This window comes from Cavia porcellus, unplaced genomic scaffold (assembly GCF_034190915.1).
Source record: "Cavia porcellus strain 051 isolate PalLab524CR breed Dunkin Hartley unplaced genomic scaffold, mCavPor4.1 scaffold_27, whole genome shotgun sequence".
NCBI lineage: Eukaryota > Metazoa > Chordata > Mammalia > Rodentia > Caviidae > Cavia > Cavia porcellus.
Window position 1 is genome coordinate 12,296,735 of NW_026947510.1, and position 23,056 is coordinate 12,319,790.

The following is a 23,056-nucleotide window of genomic DNA, read 5'->3' on the forward strand; positions in this document are numbered from 1 at the left end:
TAAACTAGCTCTCAGCAGAGAGAGCTAATAGCAGAACGGCCTGTTCCCAGACGTGGAAAATGCCGAGATGTTTAAATGTTAGCAAATCACTTCTTGGTTTGACAGATCTGCCTAATCTTCGAAAGGGCAACTTTCCATTTGAATACTAAACAGGCATTCATGGTTGACCCTCAAAGATACAGAACTGGGCATTTACTGTTTACTAGAAGAGGCTGTAGGATGCTGGGAGAAAAAATGGTATGCTGGGCTGCTTTGTGTGATTTTCCTCGGGTAGGAGGCACAAGATGATTAAAGATGAACATTTGTGTTTTTCAAAAATCTTGAACCAATCAAGATGGTCCACTTATTTCACTGTAGGCTGCAGAAATGCACACTGCAGAGCATTTATATCTAAGAGATGGAACATTTATATACTGACAGGTATGTTTCAAATATTATCACTCAGAAGTGAAAGAAACAAACAGAACTCATAATTTCACACTGCAGAACATTTATATACTGACAGATATGTTTCAAATATTATCACTTGGAACTGAAGGAAACAAACAAATTCTTGTAATTTCATTTTAAACCATTTTACTGTAGCATCACCTGGCCTCACCTGCACGTCTCCATAAATGCAGGCATACACTCATTTTCGCAAGAGGCCATCAGGGTTGGCCTCGGAGGAGCAGCTTGAGCAGTTCTACTTGCATAACCTGAAGGAAAGCTCTGGAAAGTACTGTCTCCATGGGCGAAGGGATGAGATAGGTCAGGGGCGGAGATTTAAGGAAGAATCATTTTCACTTCCTCAACAAGAAAGGATTCTAAACACATATGGAAGAGCAGCTATTGGTATGGAGAACAGTGTGAAGCCTTGAATTGAAGGACTGTTCTTTCTAACCTTAACCCCCTCTTCTACCCTTCCCTCAGTTCAAAAGTAACTAAAGAGTAGGTTATCTTACAATTTCTAGTAAAAACATGCATTTTTCATCGATGAAAGAAGTAAATGATAAATGGGGACAGAAAACAGAAATATAAGAAGGAATACATCTAAGAGGAATCTCAGCAATGTAACCGATACAGGATAAAAGTGAATTGCTACTATGTATTTTTTAAGTCTATAACCTTCCTTTAAGCCACCAAATAAATGTTGTGGGGCCTTTGATCATTCTATCAGGGTAAAGTTGTCTCCATGCTGCAGAAAGGCACTAAATGTATCCTTTTCCTGCAAAATTTAATACAGTTAAAATTCTATTCAAAAACATGAAACCTAACCCTAGATTTCATTCAAATGGCCTGCGTCTTCTCTTCTCTGATATAGCAAAATGCAACGTTGCTTCAAGTTCATAAGGCAGAAGGCTATAGTTTTCGTTCTGAAAGTCAGATCTTTGATTTCTGATGAAGTCCTATTACAGTAAATTGAAGAATGAAAGAAAAGGGGAGCCTGTTGAGTAAAGAAGAACATTTCCTGAGCTCCCGTTTGCTCTGGGAAAGAGTAATTAATGTGAAGGAGAACTTACTGAACTAATATTTTGCTGATTTTTCTTCACTCATTCAATCTCTGGAGTCTCTTTTACTGCTGTGCCAGCTCCTACTTCCTTTTTATAGAATACCTTTATTATAAGAGAAGAAAAAGAACTATAAGCTTATTAGAATTCAAGTCCTAGATCCGGCAGTTATAAAAGGCCATCTCTCAGGTTGTATAGTAATGTGAATACTGCTTCTATTTATGATTACCAACATTATGTGAATCAATGAAATAGTTCATTATGATCATAAATGTCTAACTTTGGTTTCATATCCCCAAAACATACAAGTAACCCTCTAATGGTGGCTCTAAATCTTGACCAACACCTTAGTAGGCTGTAGGTCATTCGCTTTTAGAATATAAATTGCCAAACTAGAGTTTCATTCTTTAAATATACATATATGTCACATGTGAGTAGAGAAAAATCAAAGCACATATTACAAAAGCTCACTAAGAAATTAACATTTAATTTGAAAATAACATGAAATTTTCAGCAACTGCTATTCTAAATGCAAAGATGCCTTCTTTCCCACGAAAACATTGGCTCTATTACAACATTAATTCAAAGTTTATTTTCCTCATTCGGTTCCCCTAGCCCTTCTCTCTCCAGGCCTATCAACACCGTCTGTGCCTTTCAAACACAAAGTGAAATAAAAGTCGGAAGCAGGCTCCAGCAAAAGAAAAGGGATTTGGGAAAAAGCAGGTGAGGACAGAATGACTCCACCTCAGGACACTGGGTGATCCCGTGGGCCCCAGTGCAGGTGGAAGAGAAATGTCTTCCTCAGCAGGCTAAAATCAGGAACATCACAGATCACAGGCATCAAGAGCCAAACAACCTCTTTTTTTTAACCCTTTCAGAGAGAATTTTCCATTTCTCAGCACAGCCTGGCCCCCTGGTCGAGGTCGAAGAGCTGCCTGACCAACACACCTGAGAGCCTGGGCTTGCTAATTCATCAGGAAGGAGAAAACACTCCTGAAGCCCTTGCTTCATAGAATTTATATTTTTAGTTAGACATTTGTTTCACTGTAAATGACCAGGCCAATTCTATATTATGATATTGACTCATGATCCATTTTTATAATTTTAAAACAGAATTCAAGGTTATGCACCCATTATTCCTCAAAATAAAAATACGAAACTTTAGGACTTAGCTATGAACTTATAAATCTGTAGACATGTTATCTACACGGATACTCAAAGAGCAGGAAGAAAATGATTTCATATGAATTCCTCCATTTTCGAAGTAAAATCTGTGTAGGAGGTTAGGACTTCTTCCATGAGTTAAACTTTAATATTCAGCTAATTATCAATTGTATCTAATGTACAGTTTGAATTTGTAACTCCAAACAATGATGACAAACTAATTCAAGAGAATATTTGGAACTTTTATGGTTTTGAAGAAATAAACATAATATACCTGGCAGAATATTCAAACAATCAGCAAAATGTCAGATAAGGAGGGAGGAAACCCATTCCTTACAAAACATAAAATTTTAAGGAAGTAATAGGAAGGGGAAAAAATCATTTTTCAGGCATCCCTATTCAAAACCCAAACTCTGAAAACATTTTTTCAAAAACAAATTCAAAATTTTGTATGTGGCATTCAGTTACCACACTTGGAAAATTCCATACCTGAGCTCATGTGATGGACGTCAGTGAATACACAGCTGTACCTAAACTACTGCTCAAACTTACTTTCCATTTATGGGTATAATGTGTATATGAAACACAAATAGCTCACTCTGTATGTATGAAAATACTGCAAAACCTAAAACCTCCAAAATGCACGGTGCCCAGCGTGACCTAAAAGGGATACTCTGTACCGCCTACTCACCGTACTAATGTTTCGTTGAGTCGTCTTAATTCTCTGAATTTCAGGAGTATCTGCCACGGTGGAATAGTTAGAAAGCATTTTCTCTGCTTCACCTTTATACTTTTTCTAAGAATATAAACAGTTGATATGAATTGGGGAGGTAAGAGGAGGCAGAGGGACAGAATGGCACTGGCCCTGCCAACCCTAGCGCACCACACAGCTCTAAGTCGTGCCTCCCAAGTCAGACTTGTTCATGCAACAGGAAAGCCAACAGCAGCAAGAAGACAGTCCAGCCAGGCAGCCTCTGCTCTGCTCAAACTTACTGGCACCTCGGTCCACCCAGACACTCCGGGTGATCTCTATGTGTCTCCTAACTGTAGGATCTACTCTGACGGGTGGGGTTCGGGACCTTTTTCAAATGGCCCAGCAGCACTGCTGAAGTAACCTGACCCTATACCTACTATTTATGCTTTTTGTTACTAATTTATGTAAAGATGTGTTTAGTTAAGGTAACAGTGTCAGCATTTTTGCAAATGAGATACAAATATTTCAATTTTCTATCTACTATAATAATGACAAAACCTGAACAATAGCTTATACATAGTACTAATGCATATGTAATATTTAGAATGTAAGTATTGTCCTAAATACTTTGCACACATTAACTTATTTAATCAATCCCCTAATCATACCCGTCTTATAGAAGGGGAAACTGAGACCCCAGCTACTAAATGTCAGAGCTACGATTTAAACTAGGCACCCTGGCTAGTGAAGTTAACATGACAGAATTCTGTGCTTGGAAGGAAAACACCTGCTCTCCGTGTGAAAATGCAGCACAGCATCAGGACATCCTCTCCAGTATTCCACTGTCTCCTCCGGCATTAAAACCCCAAAAAGTCAGATGTACCCTAAGAGTCACACTCGAACACTCCACATGTGACATTTCCACCCTGCCATCTTGACACTCCCATTGAATCTGAGATGTTTAGACTTTTACTTAGGTTTTAACCAGAATTCTAACAAATGTGATGAGATTTTGTCAAAAATTATTCTCGGCATAAATTCTATTAATCAAATTTAATCTCTTGCTCTATTTTCTATAACTAATTTCTTTTTGTTTTCATTCTCCTTTACTATTTTTTCCATTAAGATTCATTCTTTTCTATGTCATTTTTACGGCAAAAATAGTATTCACTAATGAAAGTTTTTGCCCAAATCAATATAGAAGTAACCTCTTTTTTCTGCAAAAAATTTTCTTTTGAGATCATTATTTCTCTCAGCTTTTTCAAGACACTATGTTACAGGCATGTACTTGTGAGATATAAATTTTACTATAAAAAAGCTCTTCCTTCACTTTTAGTTAACATTCAATTTCACCTCACATTTTGTGCAGGTTTAGCCACTACTATTTTATTCAGAGCTGATTATTCTAACAACAATATTCATTATGAAGTGGTCAAGAGTCAAATCTTTGGAATTTTTTTTCCTGGACTATGATCAGAGAACATTCAAGCCAAGAATGTAATGAAGTCAAAAATTTAAAAAGAAGGTCAAATGTCTTTGTACTCAAAACAAAGGGACTCAAAAAGGGGGCCTCTGGCACAGTATAATGTCTGCTGAATTGAGGTGTCCTTTTAATTAATAAATTTAATCATTTGGCCAACGGTTTCTTAATAATAGAATGTACTGACTTTGGATGCAATGTCTTCAAAAATAATTCACAGCAGCACACAAAACACAGGGATTGGATATTAGAAACCAAAGTATAAATAATTTAAAGAGGAAAAAATATCACCAATAGAAAAGTAGGAAGATAGATTTTTCACAAATGAAAAGGAAACCAAGAGACAGAGGGAGACTGGAGGGGAAGACAGGAATGTGCTGAGGATTAAGATGTTTTATGTCCATGTCCCAACTCTTCACAAGGAGTGTCATTATCATGTACTGCAGACACGTTAATAAAAAACTTTTAAAGAGTACATTATTCTAAACACCTACAACTTCTACCCACCTGGCTGTAGATTTCAGATGCCCTCTTGGCTCGAAGCATATCTGGGATATCCATGTTCACTTGCATTCCTTTTCCCTTAATTTCATTTTCTAAGTCTTTCTTATACTGTTTCTAAAAGAGTAGAAAATGATCATGGTGACTGCTTCATCTTTAAGAGCAATGTAGACATCTACATTTTTCAGCAGCAAAGGCCTTCCTGTGGAAGGCCCATTTATACTCTCTGGACAGGACTCCCGGTATGTGTGAGGCTCTCACCTGGCTGGCCATCTCGGATGCTCGCTTAGCTCTCTGGACTTCGAGAGTGTCTGGACTGACCTGCATTCCTTTCCCTTTAACTTCAATCTCCAGGTCTCTTTTGTAGTCTTTCTGCAAAAAATGAAACACTCTGTTAGTGCCCTGTAATCACTTAGAATCTCGCTGAAAAACTATGCTGTCATTTGAAGGTGAGGACCAGTTTATCTGAATTAACTTGGATACTTTATTTCTTTTATTTTATTAGAATGAGAGTTTTAACTTTTTGTAGAAATACGACATGGAGAGAATTAGTCGTAAGTAAGGAGGAAGATTTTGTCTACAAATCTGAATTAAGAAAGAGAATAGAACAGGGCGGTGTTATATAACAATATAATAAACTCCATAAATTACTGGTTAACATACAACTCAGTTGAAGAATGTTAACAAAAAGTCATTGAAATTTGTTGCTTTTCACAGTGGTTGCAACTCACTGCTCCCCACTCCAAACCAGTCTGCTTGAATGAGTTTGGCCCAATTCTCTGGGCCCTGTAAGGCTTAAAATGATTATAATCCATCCCTGGCTCTGAGTGACTGGTTCAGGGATAGGCACATTATTTTTCTACTGAAGATCACAGACATCCTCTTTCCTTCTGGACATGAACAAAGAAGGATACAGCCAAGCAGCTGCTGAAACTTTCTTTACAAACAGAATAAAACTTCCCTTAGAAATGAAAGTCAGGAAGGAAACTGAATCACATTATAATTATGCATCTCTTAATGCAGGGGATACATTCTGAAAAATACGTTACTCTGAAATTTTGTTCCTGGGTGAATACCTTAGAGTGTATTGACAAAAATTTCCACAGGATTGCTCACTACCCACCCAGATAATGTGGCATTTATGGCATCTAGTCTGTTGCTCCCAGGACCAGGCTACGCCAAACAATGCAAGGTCAAATCAAGCACAGGAGAACACAATGCAATCGGAAGACTTGGTAACCATAGGATATATGAGGCTGCTGCCAGAATAACATAATATGCTATTCTATACTAAATTGCTTTTTTAATAAATAGAAAGAATACACAATTGATAAGAAGTATGGTAAACACACAGATCAGTTTAAAGAAACTTACGTTCATTTTCAAGAATTATAGCCTGAACATAATGGTATGTGTTATACTTTTATGTAACTGGCAAGGCAGTAGGTTGTTTACACCAGCACAACTGCAAATATGTTGCACTGCAACATTAGGATGGCTGTGGTGCTGCTAGGTAGTGGGAATTTTGCAGCTTTATTACACTCTTAAGGGCTCACCATCAAATGTGCGGTTTTTCATTGACCAAAAGTCATTATGTCGTGCGTGACTGTATTTGGGCCTTTGATGAAGCCAGGGCTAAGAATTTGTCTACTGTTCAGTCATAAAAACAATAAGTTATCTGCTTTTTTAAAAGACAGCTTAGGGGCTGGGGATTTAGCTCAGCGGCTTAAGTGCCTCCCTTGCAAGCAGGAAGTCGTGAGTTCGATCCCTGGTACCAATAAAAACGAAAAAGACAAAAAAAAATTTGATAATAAAAGTCAGCAAGCAATTTATATTTGTGCTTTTTCTGTAAGTCATTCTTTAAAAAATTACTTATAGAATATGAACTATAACATTACATTTCTTCTAACAATAATTGTTGTATATTTACACACTTAGGATTGGTAGATTCTCTGGTATAAGGTAAATGCTGGTTCGCTTATTTGTGCTGTTCTGACTAATCCTTTTAAAGCCATTTAAAAATTTCAAATAAGTTGAAAACAAAATTCACAATCATAGAGAAATATTATATTTTCCCTTATGTGTTCATAACTTGGCTTGTTTTTGTTGTTGTTGTTGTTTAGTACCAGGGATACTCATGACTTCACACTTGCCAGGCAGGCAATTGTACGCTGAGCTAAACCCCTAGCCCTACTTGGCTTGTTTTTAATAGATTACACACTCTCAGTTGCACTCTGCTAATTAAAAAGTCAAGCAATAATGTTTAACTACCAAAAATAATATTCCATTATTATAGTGTCTGATAAAAGCACTCTGTTTTCAGTAGATCTATATAAAGCCCTAAAACAACACACTTAATTTGAAGGCTAATGTACGTAGAACCTGAGGCACTACTTAAAAACCACCACCAAGATTCCATGGTAGAAATATGTCACTCAATTTTGTGATATGAATTGTCATATCTAAAAGCGTTCTAAAGCATACAGACTACATCAGACACCAATTATATCACGTATTTGTTATTGCTACATAATAAGACATGCCCCTCTGTGTTCGAAGAGAACAAATCCTAATGCACAAGTGTACTGGTAGCCTTTGTCCACGTCAAATTGCTAATGTTGCCTGGCCAAGCCCAAAGATGCAGGAAGGTTTGACTAGTGGGGGGATCAGCAGCATAACCATATACAGTCACACCTCAAATTAAGCTTATGAACTTAATTTGTTTTACAAACTTATTTGTTTTACAAGGTGGGGAGATGGCTGAGTTTGTGTTTGTGTGTAGATGATGACTGTGGTCATGTTTATCACATGATGCAGAGTTTTCCGACAAAAGCAAAATTTTGCCCAACATGTTTGTTTGTGAATTGAATTATTTGCAAACAGAAGCATTCATGCGGTGAGGTGTTACTGTACTATATTAACCTTACTTGAAAAATAAGCTTTGGATATTAAAAAATAAAACACACGAAGTCCCAAACTTTAGTTGAAAGAAATTTAAAGCATTTTAATTTAGCAAAACTGGATACAACTATGATTATTTGCCAATCAGATATTCAGATTCTATAGATAGTAGCATCACCAATATTGGCTTGAGTTATATGTAACCCTAATACAACTGCCTCCCCTAAACCTATTTGCCCCTCGGTTTTCAGGAACAAAATTTGCACTATTTTCCTTATATCTGTCCTAAACAACAAAGAGAAATCTAAATCACCATATTATGGAACAAACAAATTAATTAACATAGTAATGAAAGCTCTGAATGCCAGCTTCCATGAAAGGCATGTATTTTAACAGTCTATTTCTAGGTAAAAGGGTAAAATATCTACTGTTTTCATGTTCCTTTTTCTAGGGAAAGGATACTTTCAACTGGCTTCCACTCTCATTCCATGAGGATCACTTTGAAAGCTTCTCTTCCAGCCCTGAAGCCCCCCGCCATTCTGCTACCCCATGCGCCAATTCAGTAACGTGAAGTGGTATTGGACAGTCCCTCCTTCTCACAATAAAAACTTTCAGACAATTCTGTGATTATGGTTGCTGGGTTCAAATATGCATATTAAAAGGGTAAGAATGCAAAGAGTATTCTGGGTAGGGAACCACTGCAATGATCCTGGTGATGGAGGTGGCAGTTTAGACTAGATTGAAGAAGAGATGGATTCAGAACACCATTATGAGGCTACAGAATAACACTTGGTACTGACAAGAATCAAAGTGACTTAACTGATGGGGTCGAGAAAACAAACTGGGAATGAGTGATAAACAGTGAAGATCTCATGATACATCTTCCACCTGGACACGCAAGGTAAATGGTGACTCATCAAACTGAATTGTAGCACACAGCTTTATTTTTTCATTACTGTTTCTGTAAGAATGAGGTTAGCCCCTATATAGTGACATAGAGCAGCCTCATAATATTAAGTGAGGAGAAAAAAAACCACAAAACAATATATGATCATATGTAAGTTTTTTTAAAGGCTACATGTGTACATTTATGTATATCAAAACAGATACGAAAGGCTCCAAAACTTACAAAAATGGTTCTTTCCTAGGAAGAGAACAGAATCAAAGAGGGGCAGCAGGGAGTTTTCAAGTCTATTCAGCTCTTCCTGCTGTTCATGCCTGGCTGCCACTTCAAAACAGAACCCTTATTGGTTAGGAATTCCTGCCATTTCTAGTTCCTCTGTCTGAACCAATCACAAGGACCTCATTGTCCAGCCAGTGCCCAGCCCTGGGAATCAGGCAGCTCCCACATAGCAATTCCCCAGGCAGTGAGTCAGCTATCTCTGGCCCATAGACTCCCTGGGAAGCAGCCAATAATGAGGCAGGTCTTCCTAATCCTAAAACTCACAGAAGAGCTCTAAATAGTCCCATGGAAACCCCACCTAACTTTGAGGTGCCTAACTCTCATCCCTTAACCTGCACTTCAAATTTCTCTCCACAAACACTGCTCACAAAAACACCTCATCCAAAACAGTCTCCCTTCTATGATTCTCTTCTCCTCTCAGAATCTCTGGGGAAGTGAAGGAGGTTTAGAGCCAGTAGTAGGATATTTCTTTAGAACAACACACATACATTCCAACTTCTGTAATTTTGTTAGGTGATATCTACCATATCTCAGCATCAAGACAAAACTTCTAAATTAATAGGATTTACACATATTGCATAAAGCAAAAATGATGCTGGATGAATAAACACAGTCATTGGGGATGACTAATGTCTCCGCCCTAAATGCTGACCCTAGTGACTCCGGGCGATGAAGTCAACAGAGGGTATTTTAAGAACTTGCAGTCACACAGAAATGGCAACTGTTCTCATGTGTCTCAACATGTGGTTTTCGAGTTCTCAGTAAGTGGGAAACACAGCTATGCCAAGCACACCATGATCCATTCTAAAGAAAACACAGTATGAAAACATTTATCATGACCTACATTAACACAAGGCTTGTTGTATTGGGGAATAAAGTATGTAGGAGTATGTTGCGTGTATGCGTGCACGTGTGTGTATTCTATTAAAATGCCTTTCCTCAAGCCTTCTTTGATGTATTTAAAGAATATGAGCAATGCAAAAACTATAAATTTTCAAATAAACACAACAGCTTTTGAAATGGTTTCCATTACTAACTGTCAAACCAGCCAGAGAACTTTGAGAATTCCATACACTAATTAAGTTGCTAATATGATTTGTTAAGTTTCAAAGCAGAAATTTAAGATCTCAAAATCTTAACTCTACATACTCACCTCACTGGCTATCTCAGTAGCTTTTTAGGCACGCTGCATTTCCAGGGCATCGGTGCCAACTTGCATTCCCTTCCCTTTAATTACTGACTCCAGGTCCTTCCTGTATCCTTGCTAAAGATACCATTTTACAACACTCACACATTCCACAGACAAACAAGTACCTACAGTCTCTGATAGTAAAAAATAGCCAAACATTTAAAAAAGGACAGCACACAGTCTAGTTTGTGCTCTGACTGATCACCTAGAACTAAATACTCTGCGTTGCATAGAAGTAAATAGTGCTATTCTTACTGAAGCAGGATGTATAAGCTCTGAAGATTCTCAGTGTCAAAAAGGTAATTACCAGGTGAGAATCTTCACAGAAGATTGTTCTGGGGATGGGTGGACAAGAACATGGGTGGAAGTGGATTGCTGATATAGAAAGAGAGCCGACTTTGGAGCCAGAACACTCAATAGCTGTGTGACCCTGGGAATGTTTCTTATCATTTCTGGGTTGCTCATCTCTAAAGCAGGGATGGTAATAGATTCATGCAGAGTCTATTATGAAAATCTGTGAGTTCATACACAGCACAGAGCCGAAGACACATATCAACAGTGAGAGCTTTCGTTGGTCTCTCATCACTATGTCCCGCACCCTTTCAGGTCTTTCTATTAAGGACCAATTTTTTGTGGCTCCTATTGTCATATTGCCACTCAACTGCTCTGCCATTAGTACAATTTTTCCAAATATTACTGACAAGTTATTACAAGACAAAACTGGGACTAGATTGCACTCAAACTTGCAATCTTCTTGCTTCAGTCTCCCAAAGGGCTGGGAATACAGGCATGTACCACGCCACCAGGTTTTTCCCATGTGTTTCTAATTCCACTAAAATGCTTTAAAAATCATTTATTTAAAGAGTATAAATATAGCCAAGATTAATATGTTTTTAATTACATGTAAATGTAGACTATTTTGTACCTGGGACACTGTTAGGTAACATAGGAAGTTAACTAAACCAATGTGTCACCATGAAAAGCCAAATCAGCACACTGCATTCTTCTGACCCCCAGCATAACGACTGGGTCAGTGGTGAACACAGAACACAGCTGATCTGAGCAGATGTTATCCTAGGACCCTCACTGGAACTCCATAAACCAGACATTCACTTCCAACTGGAATAACTGGCCATAGATAATGAATTATTCTTTTGTCCCCAGGAGTCATTTCATGGCAACAGCCACCCAAGAATGAGGTTCACAGGGAAGATAACAGAACTGCCAGATAAAGAAGAGGGATTCCCTTTAACACCAGAAGGAAACTGGATCTTGGACTTTTCTATCCTGTCGACTAACATATTCTTTTGTCACATAACCTAGTTCAAATTGGTTTCTATACTTAAGTAAGATGGCTGTCATCATTACCATCCTCCTCCTCCTCCTCCTCATCATCATCACTACAGTGTAATAGATGGAGAAGAAGCTTCAAGGTTTTGACCACTAAATTCAGCTACAGTTTTCTCAAGGCATGTTGCCACTATATGAGACCAGAACAATAGCCAAATAGGAGGGGAAAACTTCATTTCTTCTTATAAATGTCACAGAAAGTGAGAGGTGGCCACTTGCCTTTGATGAAAAGATTTACCTGAGCAGCTGGATGAGGACGGGGACACAGAAAGGGCTCGGGGCGGGATGGCATGAACCTTTCCACTGCCACCTCTGACAGATCACGAGAACATATCTTCCTAATCTTTTGCTTTTTACAGACTTGAAAGAGCAAGTCAAATCTCATAAAACTACTTTGGTATACTACATACATTTTCTCAAGAAAAAAAGGGAACAAAAGGTTATTTTTCTCATACTAGTGTAACAGAAGACTATTTAGTACTAGAACATAAGAATATAGTTGATTACTATCATCAACACCTACCAATTGTGGGATGTTTATAAACTGCAGAATATTTTTTGGTAAGAAAATTAACGGAAAATGTGTACACGTAAGTTGTGATATAAACGTACTCACCTCACTGGCTATTTCAGATGCTCGTTTTGCTCTTTGAATATCAAGAACTTCTGAACTAACTTCCATTCCTCTCCCTTTTATTTCATTTTCCAAATCTTTTTTATATTCTTTCTATAAGATAAAGATATAACCATTCAAAGCTCACCAGAAATTAAGTGTTTTTTTTTCCTAGAGATCACAGATAGGAGAAGTTATGACTAGGAAGGAAGAAATTAAACTACTAAATATTCATGCTTATTTCCCACAGAAATTTCATTTTCTCCTGTGAGAGTGCCATCTAGTATTTTCAGTCTTTTCTCTTATGCTTTCTCCCAAAGCTTTGGAGACACCATGCATTTCTGAAAAAGCTATCTTTCCTCTATGTGGTAAGGAAAATCTTAAGATCTGCATGCTACTGTATATTTATAAAGTTTTTTAAATGTCCATTAAAAAGGAATTACCAAAAGAATATAGCTGGAAAGGAATGGAAAATTACACAATCAAAAGCATTATTGTGGCCAAAGATACTTCTTTAAGTTTCCATTTTATTCAAAGATTTATAAAACCAAATCATTTCCCACAGATTGATACTACATATTTTGAATTTCTCCTTTTATAGTATTATATTTCAAGTAGCTCCAAATGTCTGACGAATGCTTCTATAGAACTTGCTGTTCTCTGGTCATGAGTTGCTTGTTATCTCCCTTAAGTGCATTATAAAATAATTAGTCTCTTCTTCCCATTAAACTGTTTCATTTATGATTGTTTGCCAGATGAAAGATGAAATTCCATTTAATGATAAGAATCTGGGTTCCAGTTAATTCTAGGGTACATTTCATGCTATTTCCCTTTTGCCTTCTGTAATTAAATTAGCCCATTCTCTTCTCAACTAAGAGCTTATGAGCATGGTCATGGTCTGCCCATGATCTTAGAAACAGTGCTGAGGAAAATGATCTGGCAGCTAAGCTCTTTCCTTCACTTGGTCATATGACTCAGCCTTGATTTCCATGTGAAAAATGAAAATAAAAAATCTCTGTTCTACCAATCTCAAAGACCAGCACAAGGAATCAAATGAGATTAAGCATAAAATGATTCGTGAACACCCCAAGTGGCAAGGTGAAGGTAAAAGCCATAAAGTAAGGAAAGTAATGTCTACTTACAGCGCAATGGTTACACTTAAAAAGAGAAGTTATAACTTAATTAAATCATTGGAAGTTAGACATTTCCATAATTTAAGATACTAAATCATAGCTCTTATGAACTAAATGTTCATGTCCGCTCATAAGTCATATGTTGAAGTCCTAACTCTCAATGTAATGGTGTTCTGAGGTGAGAGGTGCCTTCGGGAGACGATCAGGTTTAGATGAGGCTTTGAGTGCAGCCCCCATGATGGAATTAATGGGTTTATTGGAAGAGAACGAAGTTCTCCTTCTAAGAATGCAGCAAGAAGACAGCTGTCAAGCCAGGAAGAGAGACCTCACCAGGAACCAGTCTACCAGCACCTCAACCTGGAGACTGCAAATCTCTACAGCTATGAAAAATATCTGTTCTTAAGCTACCCAGTCTATAGTATTTTATTATAGCAGCCACTAACACACCAATACAATAATCCTATTCTGTGCACCTATTCTGAATCAGTAAGTCTATGTAGTTATCAACTTAATCCTGCTGATTTTGTTAAATGGAAAAATTCCTAGCATTATTATTCTTACATTACCTGTTTTCAATAATTAGTTGTATTTCTCCCCCTTATACAAGAGGAATGGAAGAAAAAGACAATGGCATGCATCAGTCATTTATGGATCTCAAAATAGTTCTTACATTGCCATTTGTGTCCCAATTATAAAGACACCCCTTCAAAAATTCATGAGAGCAATATATACTTTCTAAACAGAAGGCAGTAACAGTAAGAAATTGTCATTTGATTCAACTTCAACTTCAAAAAATTTATTGAAACTAGAAATGAAAAAAATAGAGTACCAAGAGTAATCACACAGAAATTACACGCCTGTTTCCAGGAAGCACCACTGGTTCAATGCACGGTACTCAGTGACGTGGTACCAGCCAGCGGGCGTCTGTTTATTAAATAAGTTCTCGCTGACATGCTTCTCCATAGAAATTAGGCTTCAATTTCTTTCACTGCTTGAAGACACTTCTTTCAGAAATCATTTCTTCAGTTCAAAAATTCACCTGAGGTGGAATTTCACTATCTTTTAAATACATGCTCTACTTGACATATAATTACTTTGTTATATTTATGCCATTATTATGATCCCAGTTACAATCAAGGAATGCTTTCTGTTTAAGCAGAGTTGAAAGAGCATGAGGTAGTTTTCAGCCACTGAAAAGAAACACACATTTAACAGGGATGGATCACACGCAGTGATATTTTTAACAAGTTAGAAGACCTTAATGATCAGCAAATTCAGTACATCAGTTCTAAGCCAAAATGTATCTCTATGTTTGGGAAGAAAGATGAAATGAAGAATGAATACAAGTTCTTCAGTTCCATATGCTAGCTGCATAATTTTCCCAGCACAAGGTCTTCTGCTGGATACACCACTGCTCCAGACTTTCTCATGTGAGCACCTCAGAACACCACACAGACAAGCTACCAAAGAAGCTAGTTCTAATATACCTTTATAATATCTAAATTTGAAAAATCAAGCATGCCCATCTATATACAAAATATATTTTTAAAAAAAACTAATTGTCTTATGGTAACCATTGTTGATAACCTTGTACTCTGTTTTTACATCATGTACTATGTCTATCCTTGGTTTTGACTGACAGCTTTGTTTTGCCATATTTGACTTTATTCTCTTCCAAAAAAAAAAAAAGTAATAAGAACTAAGGAGTAATAAAACCCAAAATGTGTAAATTTTGTTGTTAAAAAAGAGAGGGAAAAAAAGTGCTCTAAAGGATACAACTGCAAGTGTGTTTAGGGGTGTTAAATAGCTGACCATATTAATGTTTTTGGTTGGATCATTGAACACAACTGTTTGCAGTCTCACTGTTTCAATGTCCACTTTGTATGCTTTGAAACTGTGACTTGGGCTCCGGGAGAACATGGCGGACAGACAACAGCAACTACCGGAGGCTCTCTGAAAGGCTCGGCTCAGAGGCCAGGAATGATACGGACTAAGGAGACACGAACCAGTAGAGATATGCTCTGCTGACTCAGGAACAAACTGGGCTGAGAGAAACCAACTTAGAATACAGTCCTGGCGCTAAAATAGGAACAGAAAAGACTCGGTGCGAAGGCTCGACCCCGCGCCATTGGAAACCGCGATTTGGGTTTCCCGCCGCCCGGCGGCTGGCTGCCTCCACAAGCGGCTCGGCAAGGAGAGACGCGCAGAGCTCTGGGAACGGGAGTCTGCGAACGGAGTCGAAAACAGGACGGACAAGGAGGCGTACACGAAAACTGACTGGTGGCGAGGTGAGTGAGAAACTGACCCCCTACCACAGTTTGACTCCAGCGGAGGACTTTCTGGGCTCAGGCAGTCCTGTAAGAGCAGGGCGCGGTGGCAACTCCAGCCACACATTCCCCTCTCGGACGGGATTGGTGAAAAGTGCCTGGCCTGAGTGACGCTGCTGGCGGACTCCCTAGGCTGGCCTAATCCAGATCCAAGAGCCTGACGGTGGCCCGGAGGAGCGACTGACTCCCGCGTAGGCTGCCTCCTCCGCAACAGTGGGCGCAGCAGTGGGCGGGAACAACTAGCCAGCGCAATTTGATCAGGCTGTGGCTGACAGGCAGGGAAGCCGGGCCTCCTATGTAAGCTTGCATTTTATAAGGAACAGAAAATATGGGGAAGGGAAGCAACAAAAAAGGCTCCTCAGCCCCCAATCCTGAGAAACAGGCAATAGTGGACACCGCACCAATATACATTAAGCACCATATAGAGAGCCTCATAGACCAATTCAGGAATGAAGTTATCAACGACCTGAAGCTAGAAGTATGCAGAATAGTTAGAGAAATGCTAAGCACCACCCAGGAAAAAGCAGATGGTGGAATGGAAGAACAGAAAAAGAGGGGAGAATTGCTTGACGGAGAAAACAGAGAAAGCATTGAGTATGAGAAGCAGGTTCAAAGGGACTATCAAGAAATTAAGAAGTCTATCCAAGACTGGCATAACAGCTTGAAAGAAACTAAGGACAGACTATCTGAACTGGAGGGCAGACTTGAAATATGGGAGAATGAAATGAAAAACTTCTTAATAATAACAAAGAAACAAACAGCAATAATACAAAGACAAGAAGATGATAAGAGGAGCCATAACTTAAGGATTAAGAACATAAAAGAAGTAGGGACACAAACAAGTGAACTACAAAAGCTACTCACAGAAATAATCCAGGAGAATTTTTCTAATTTAGCAAAAGGTAAAGATACTCAGATCTATGAGGCATACAGGACCCCAGCTACCTACAACCCTAACAGAGAAACACCCAGGCATATAATAATAAAAATTCCAGAAATTCAATACAAGAACAGAATATTAAAAGCTGTAAGAGACAAGAAACAGACTACCTACAAGGGAACACCCATCAGAATTACAGCAGATTTCTCTTCACAAACCATCAAATCACGAAGAGCATGGGGGGAAATAATTCAAGCTTTGAAATATAATAATCTCCAGCCAAGATTGAGATATCCTGCACAACTGTCCCTGGAAATTGATGGAAAAACGAGGTGCTTCCAGGATAAAGAGGAACTGGGGGAATTTGCAACCACCAATTCAACCCTACAGAAAGTATTGCAGGATATTCTAAAAAAAGAAAAATACAAAGAACCCAGAAATAGTGGCGGGGAGGCCACAACGAATGGAGCAGAGAACAAAATGAAGAAGACAAACTGACAGCTACTGACAGAAAAAGAGCTCAACAGAAATGAGACAGAGAAGATTGGATGATAGGAACAGCTATTTTGGAGAAAATGACATCTTAATAGGTAATGCTTATTTAGTACCATCTTCCTTTGAAGTCTCATCTAGCTTTTGTTCTTCTGTCTCCAATGGTCTAAACAGGTTGTATCTTATTGGATTTTGTTATGTACGATAGTATAAGCAAAAACCTTTTAAAGACAAGGAGATTATACAGAGACCATTGTTCATTTTCTGTTAGTCGATTCTAAATACTCTGTAATGCTGTCATTCTCTTAAATGGTTTTACATTGTTTTGATATACTTAATGCTACAGTATATGAAGTTGTACTCAAGGACTTCAGGGAGGGAGTCAATATGGTAACTACTTTTGGGTTGGAAATATCTGGTGGTGAAACACTATTCTGCTTAAATGGTTATGTTTTGATCTGCCCTGTTTCGCTGTTATGCCCTCTTTTTTCTCAATCTCCACTCCATTATTTACTTTTTTATTTTTATCCATTTAATTAAAGGGAAAAAATAGCAGGATATAATATAGTAACCCATTTTGACTTTCTATTATCTCGATTTGAAGCCCTGTATTACTCTCACCATCTTGTTTTTGACTGAGGTTCCTCTATTCTGTTTTGCTGGATAGTATCAGGTTCGAAAGTTTAGGCATCAGCTGAGAAGATAATGAGATTCATTATAACGCCCATTCTCGTTGACTTTTATCTACTTTTGAAGACCTACAATATCTCCAATGCTTTGGTTTTGTCGGTTTTATTCTTTACTGTTTTGTTCAATTGTATTACAACTAATGATATAGGCAATTCTATTAGAAATAGCGGGAGGCATTATGGTAACCATTGTTGATCACCTTGTATTATGTTTTTATATTATCTATTATATCCACCCTTTTGACTTGACCGATTCTGTTCTCTTATGTCACATTTGGTTTTACTCTCTTCCAAAAAAGCAATAAGAACCGTGGGAGCAATGAAACCCAAAATGTGTAATAGTCACTGTACAAAAGAGAGGAAAAGAAAGTGCTCTAAACTATATAACTGCATGTATATTTAAATGTATAAGATAGAAAATGATATCACAGAGTTTTATTGGATCATTGAACAGAACTGTTTGCAGTATCATTGTTGGAATGTCCACTCTACAAGCTTCAATTTTGTGACTTGAACAATTATTTCTAAGATGGCAATATGTAATCCATTAACTAGTGATTTCCTACTGCGCATTTTTTTCTTCTGTAAATCTGTATAACTTGTACCCCTTCACTGTTTTTTTTTTCTTTCTTTTCTTTTCTCCTTAAATGAAAAAAAAAAAAAAAGAAAAAGAAAAAAAAAAAAAGAAACTGTGACTTGAGCAACTATCTCTAAGATGATAATGTGTAATCTATTAACTGGTGATTTCTTACTGTTTTTTTTTTTTTTCTGTAGTTCTGTATTACTTGTACCCTTACACCGCTTTGTTTTTTTCTCTTTTTCCTTTTAAATAAAATTTTTTAAAAAACTAATTGTCATGACATTATAAAACTCAGTGCTTTTAGAGCTTCTGAGCTATAATCAGAAGCAAAATCATGACATTTTTCAAGTTTTTCCAGAAATCTAGGTAAATTTTTCCTTAATTTTAAATAGATGTGTCCACACACACTTGAAAGGGTTAATGTTAAAAATCTCAAACACTCAATTAGTAGACAATTTTTCAGTAAATATTTCCTAAGTTATTTCATTAGATTTCTTTTTTTGATATTTAACAGAAAATAGCAAGAGCCTACCTCCCTCAGAAGGTTGGTGATGTACTTTACATGTAAAAATTCAGGAGTCTTGTCTAAATCCAGTGAGGACCTTCCTTTAATCTCCTTCTCAAAATCCTCTTTGTAAACTCTCTGTAAAATGAGACCATATCCTTTTAAAAAGCAGGAAATTCTAGCAACTACTGAAAGCATATCTTCTGGGAGCTGGAGGTTTAGCTCAGCGGCATAAGCGCCTGCCTTGCAAGCAGGCAGTCGTGAGTTCGATCCCCGGTACCGATAAAAAGGAAAAAGACAAAAAAAAAAAAAAAAAAAAAAAGAAAGCATATCTTCCCCAAAGAGTTAAAGACATCACATTTCAGTATTTCATGCATACTCAAGTTCACAGCAGCTAATAATAGCTGGATCTTGGAAGCAGTGTGTATGTCCATCATCAGAAGAATGGACAATGAAAAATGTAGTATTTATATGCAATGGAGTGCTACTCTACCATAAAGAAGGTTAAGCTTGAATCTCCTGTAGGAAAATGGATGCACCTTGAGAGCATAATGTTAAGTGAAACAAATCAGACACACAAGAGTAAGACTGTAGGTTTCACTTATATGAGAAACCCAAGTTATAAGTAAAGAGAAAAACAAAAGATAGATAATAGGAAGTAGAGAAGTAGATCTTTCTCAAAAGAGAAGGAGATAAAGAGATGGGGGAAGGGAATGAAAAAAGAAATCAGATGTGTTTTGTGCATGTTCCAACTTCACACAAGGAACAGAAATATTATGTACTGCAGACAGGTACTAATAAAAATTTAGAAATTAAAACAAAGACATGACAGCAAGAATTCTTAGAACAAATCAATGTTTTGTTATATAATTCTACCATCTCAGACTCTTATACACAGGAAAATAATTCCAATTTTATCCTAAATTTCAAGATTCTACCAAATAGAAGCAGAAACATCAAGGATCGTCCCATCCCTCTGATAAACCATTCTGCATGCAGGGGCTCAGCACCCTCCTATCTGGTTCACATCACCCCACTCTAGGGCAGGACCAGAAAGCATGGCTACTTGATGGGATAATCTGATTGGTTCACTCCAAAGGAAGTTTCTCCCGTGCCCTGGAAGAAACTCTGTGGCGCTGAGATCCACTTAAACCAAAGTAGCACTCACAGTCACAGCACCTTCATCCTTCTCATCCTCCATCTTTTGTGAATTCAGTAAATAGCATTTCAAAAATGCAAAGGAGGGGCCCTGGGGAAGGAGGAGGAATTTTTTTTTGGGGGGGGGTACCAGGGATCAAACTCACGACCTAGTGCTTACAAGGCAGGCACTTACGCCACTCAGCTAAATCCTCGGCTCAGGAGGAGTAATTTTTAATAATTGTGGCATTGAGCATTTCTCTACCATTTAAGCAATTCAACATGAATCAGGTTACGCTTTAAGGAAGATTTTATTTTGAACCTGGTAAATCATTCTCTCCCCACGCCCACCTCTTGGTACTGGGGTTTGAACCCAGGGCCTTGGCACCTTATCCCCAAGCTACATCCCCAGCCCTTTTCATTCTTTATTCTCAGACAGCTTCACTAAGTTGTTCAGGCAACACTCAACCTTGTGATGTTCCTGCTTCAGCCTGCTAGAGTTCTGGAATTAGAGGCACGTGCCACCACATTTGGCTTGGATAAATCCTTCTTTAGGTAAGAGTTCACCACCAGAAATTAAAAATTAAAAGACTGTGAAAATGCCTGCCCTTTATCTGCCCTGACACCCTTTCACTAAGATTCTCAAAATTCTAGCACTGGAGCTATGACTTTGAAAATCATGTTTTATAACAGCTTTTACAATAGTATCCAAAAACATGAAATACCTAGGAATCAATCTAACAAAGGAGGTAGAAGACCTCTACATTGAAAACTATAGTACTCTGAAAAAGGAGATGGGAGAGGATATTAAAAAAGAGATATTCCATGCTCTTGAGTAGGAAGAACCAATAGAGTGAAAATGCCCATACGTCCAAAACTGTTATACAGATTCAATGCAATCCCAATTGAAATTCCAATAGCATATCTCACAGAAATAGAGAAAAAAATCTAAAATTCATCTGGAACCAGAAGAGACCTAGAATAGCAATGACACTCCTGACCAACAAAGACAAGACATGGGCCATCATAATTCCTGACTTAAATTTATACTATAAACCTACTGTGATAAAAACAGTGTGGTACTGGCAAAAAAAAAAAAAAAAAAAAAAAAAAACTGACCTAAAAATCAATGGAACAGATTAGAAGATAGGCAGAAACAACTCCAGACACCCTGAGCAATCTTATCTTTAACAAAGGGGCCAGACACATTCATTAGGTGAAGGAAAGGTAGCCTCTTTAATAAGTGGTGCTAGAAAAACCGGCTCTACACATGCCCAAGATTAAAACTGGACCCTTATCTTTCACCATGTACTAAACTAAAATCAGAAGGGGTCAAAGATCTTAATATTAAAGCAGAAACATGAAGTCTTCTGGAAGACAGAGTAGGTAAACCTCTTGAAGACACTGGTATAGGCAAAGACTTTATGAACAAAATCCTGATTGCAAAGGAACTATCACAAAAAATCAATAACTGGAATCTCACCATACTGAAAAGCTTTTGCATAGCAAGAGAAACCACCAACAGAGTGAAGAGACAGCCCACAACATGGGAGAAAATTTTTGCTAGCTGTTCCTCAGACAAAGGATTACTATCAAGAACATATAAAGAATGCAAAAAATCCCAGATTTAAAGACTCAATCCAAAAATGGGCATCTGAGATGAATACATACTTACCAGATAAAAAAATACAAACAACAAATAAATATGTGAAAAAATGTTCAACATCAGTGGTCATTCGAGACATAAATTAAAACAACATTGAGATTCCACCTCACCCCAGAAAGAATGGATACTGTCAAGAAATCAATCAATAACAAATGTTGGAGAGGCTGTGGGGAAAAAGGAATCCTTCTCCACTGCTGGTGGGAGTGCAGACTGGTACCACCACTGTGGAAATCAGTGTGGAGATTCCTCAAAAAACTAAGACTAGAAGTCCCATTCAACCCAGCTATTTCTCTGTCAGTATCTTCCCAGAAAAATTAAAAACATTATACCACAGTGATTTATGTTCACCCGTGTTTATAACAGCATAGTTTGTAATAGCCAGATCTTGGAAACAACCTAAATGCCCATCGAATGAAGAATGAATAAAAAAGATGTGATATTTTTATACAATGGGGTACTATTCAGCTATAATGAAGGATAAAATGGATACCTTTGTAGTTAAATGGATACATCTGGAGAACATACTCATTAGTGAGATACGACACACATGTGTAAACATCGTATTGTTTCATTAGTGTGAGAAACTGAAAGAAAAAACATATATATATATGTGTATGTATATGTGTACCAAAAAATAGTTAAGGCAGTTATGCTACTGATTTCTCTGAGTTCACTGAAGAGAAAGATTTGTGCTGGTCTTGCTCAGATAACTGAATGCAGCTGTCTTGTGCTCTGGGTGAATGATTTGGGGATGGCAATGTACAATGTATGCATCATTGTTGCCCCTTGATTGACATGTTTTGAAATTTTGTTGTAGTTTTTTTCTTTTCTTGTTTTTTTTTAAAATTTTACCCTTGAAAAAATGGATTTAAAAAAAGAAAATCATGTTTTATGACTGAAAACACAGTTTCTATAAATTATAAAAATATCCACTTATGCAAAGTATTTACTAAGCAAGGACCAGATTACTTAGTCAAATATTTTATTCAGATTATATCATAAAAAACAAATTCTAAATGAGAATGTTATTCTCACAAAGGGAGAAGTTATCTATGTTTATTATGTATTTATTACAGAGAAAG

The 23,056-nt window shown here is 37.5% G+C and overlaps 1 protein-coding gene across 1 annotated transcript in view; it reads right to left on the minus strand.

Annotated features, from left to right (window-relative positions):
* Positions 1-23,056, minus strand: part of LOC100720307 (nebulette-like) — an 89,149-nt gene that overhangs the window by 27,496 nt on the left and 38,597 nt on the right. Inside the window, 6 exon segments of the mRNA XM_063237586.1 lie at positions 1,503-1,595; positions 3,346-3,450; positions 5,336-5,446; positions 5,591-5,701; positions 12,569-12,679; positions 19,199-19,309. Of these exon segments, the coding sequence (XP_063093656.1) occupies positions 1,533-1,595; positions 3,346-3,450; positions 5,336-5,446; positions 5,591-5,701; positions 12,569-12,679; positions 19,199-19,309 (612 nt within the window). The 3' untranslated portion in view covers positions 1,503-1,532.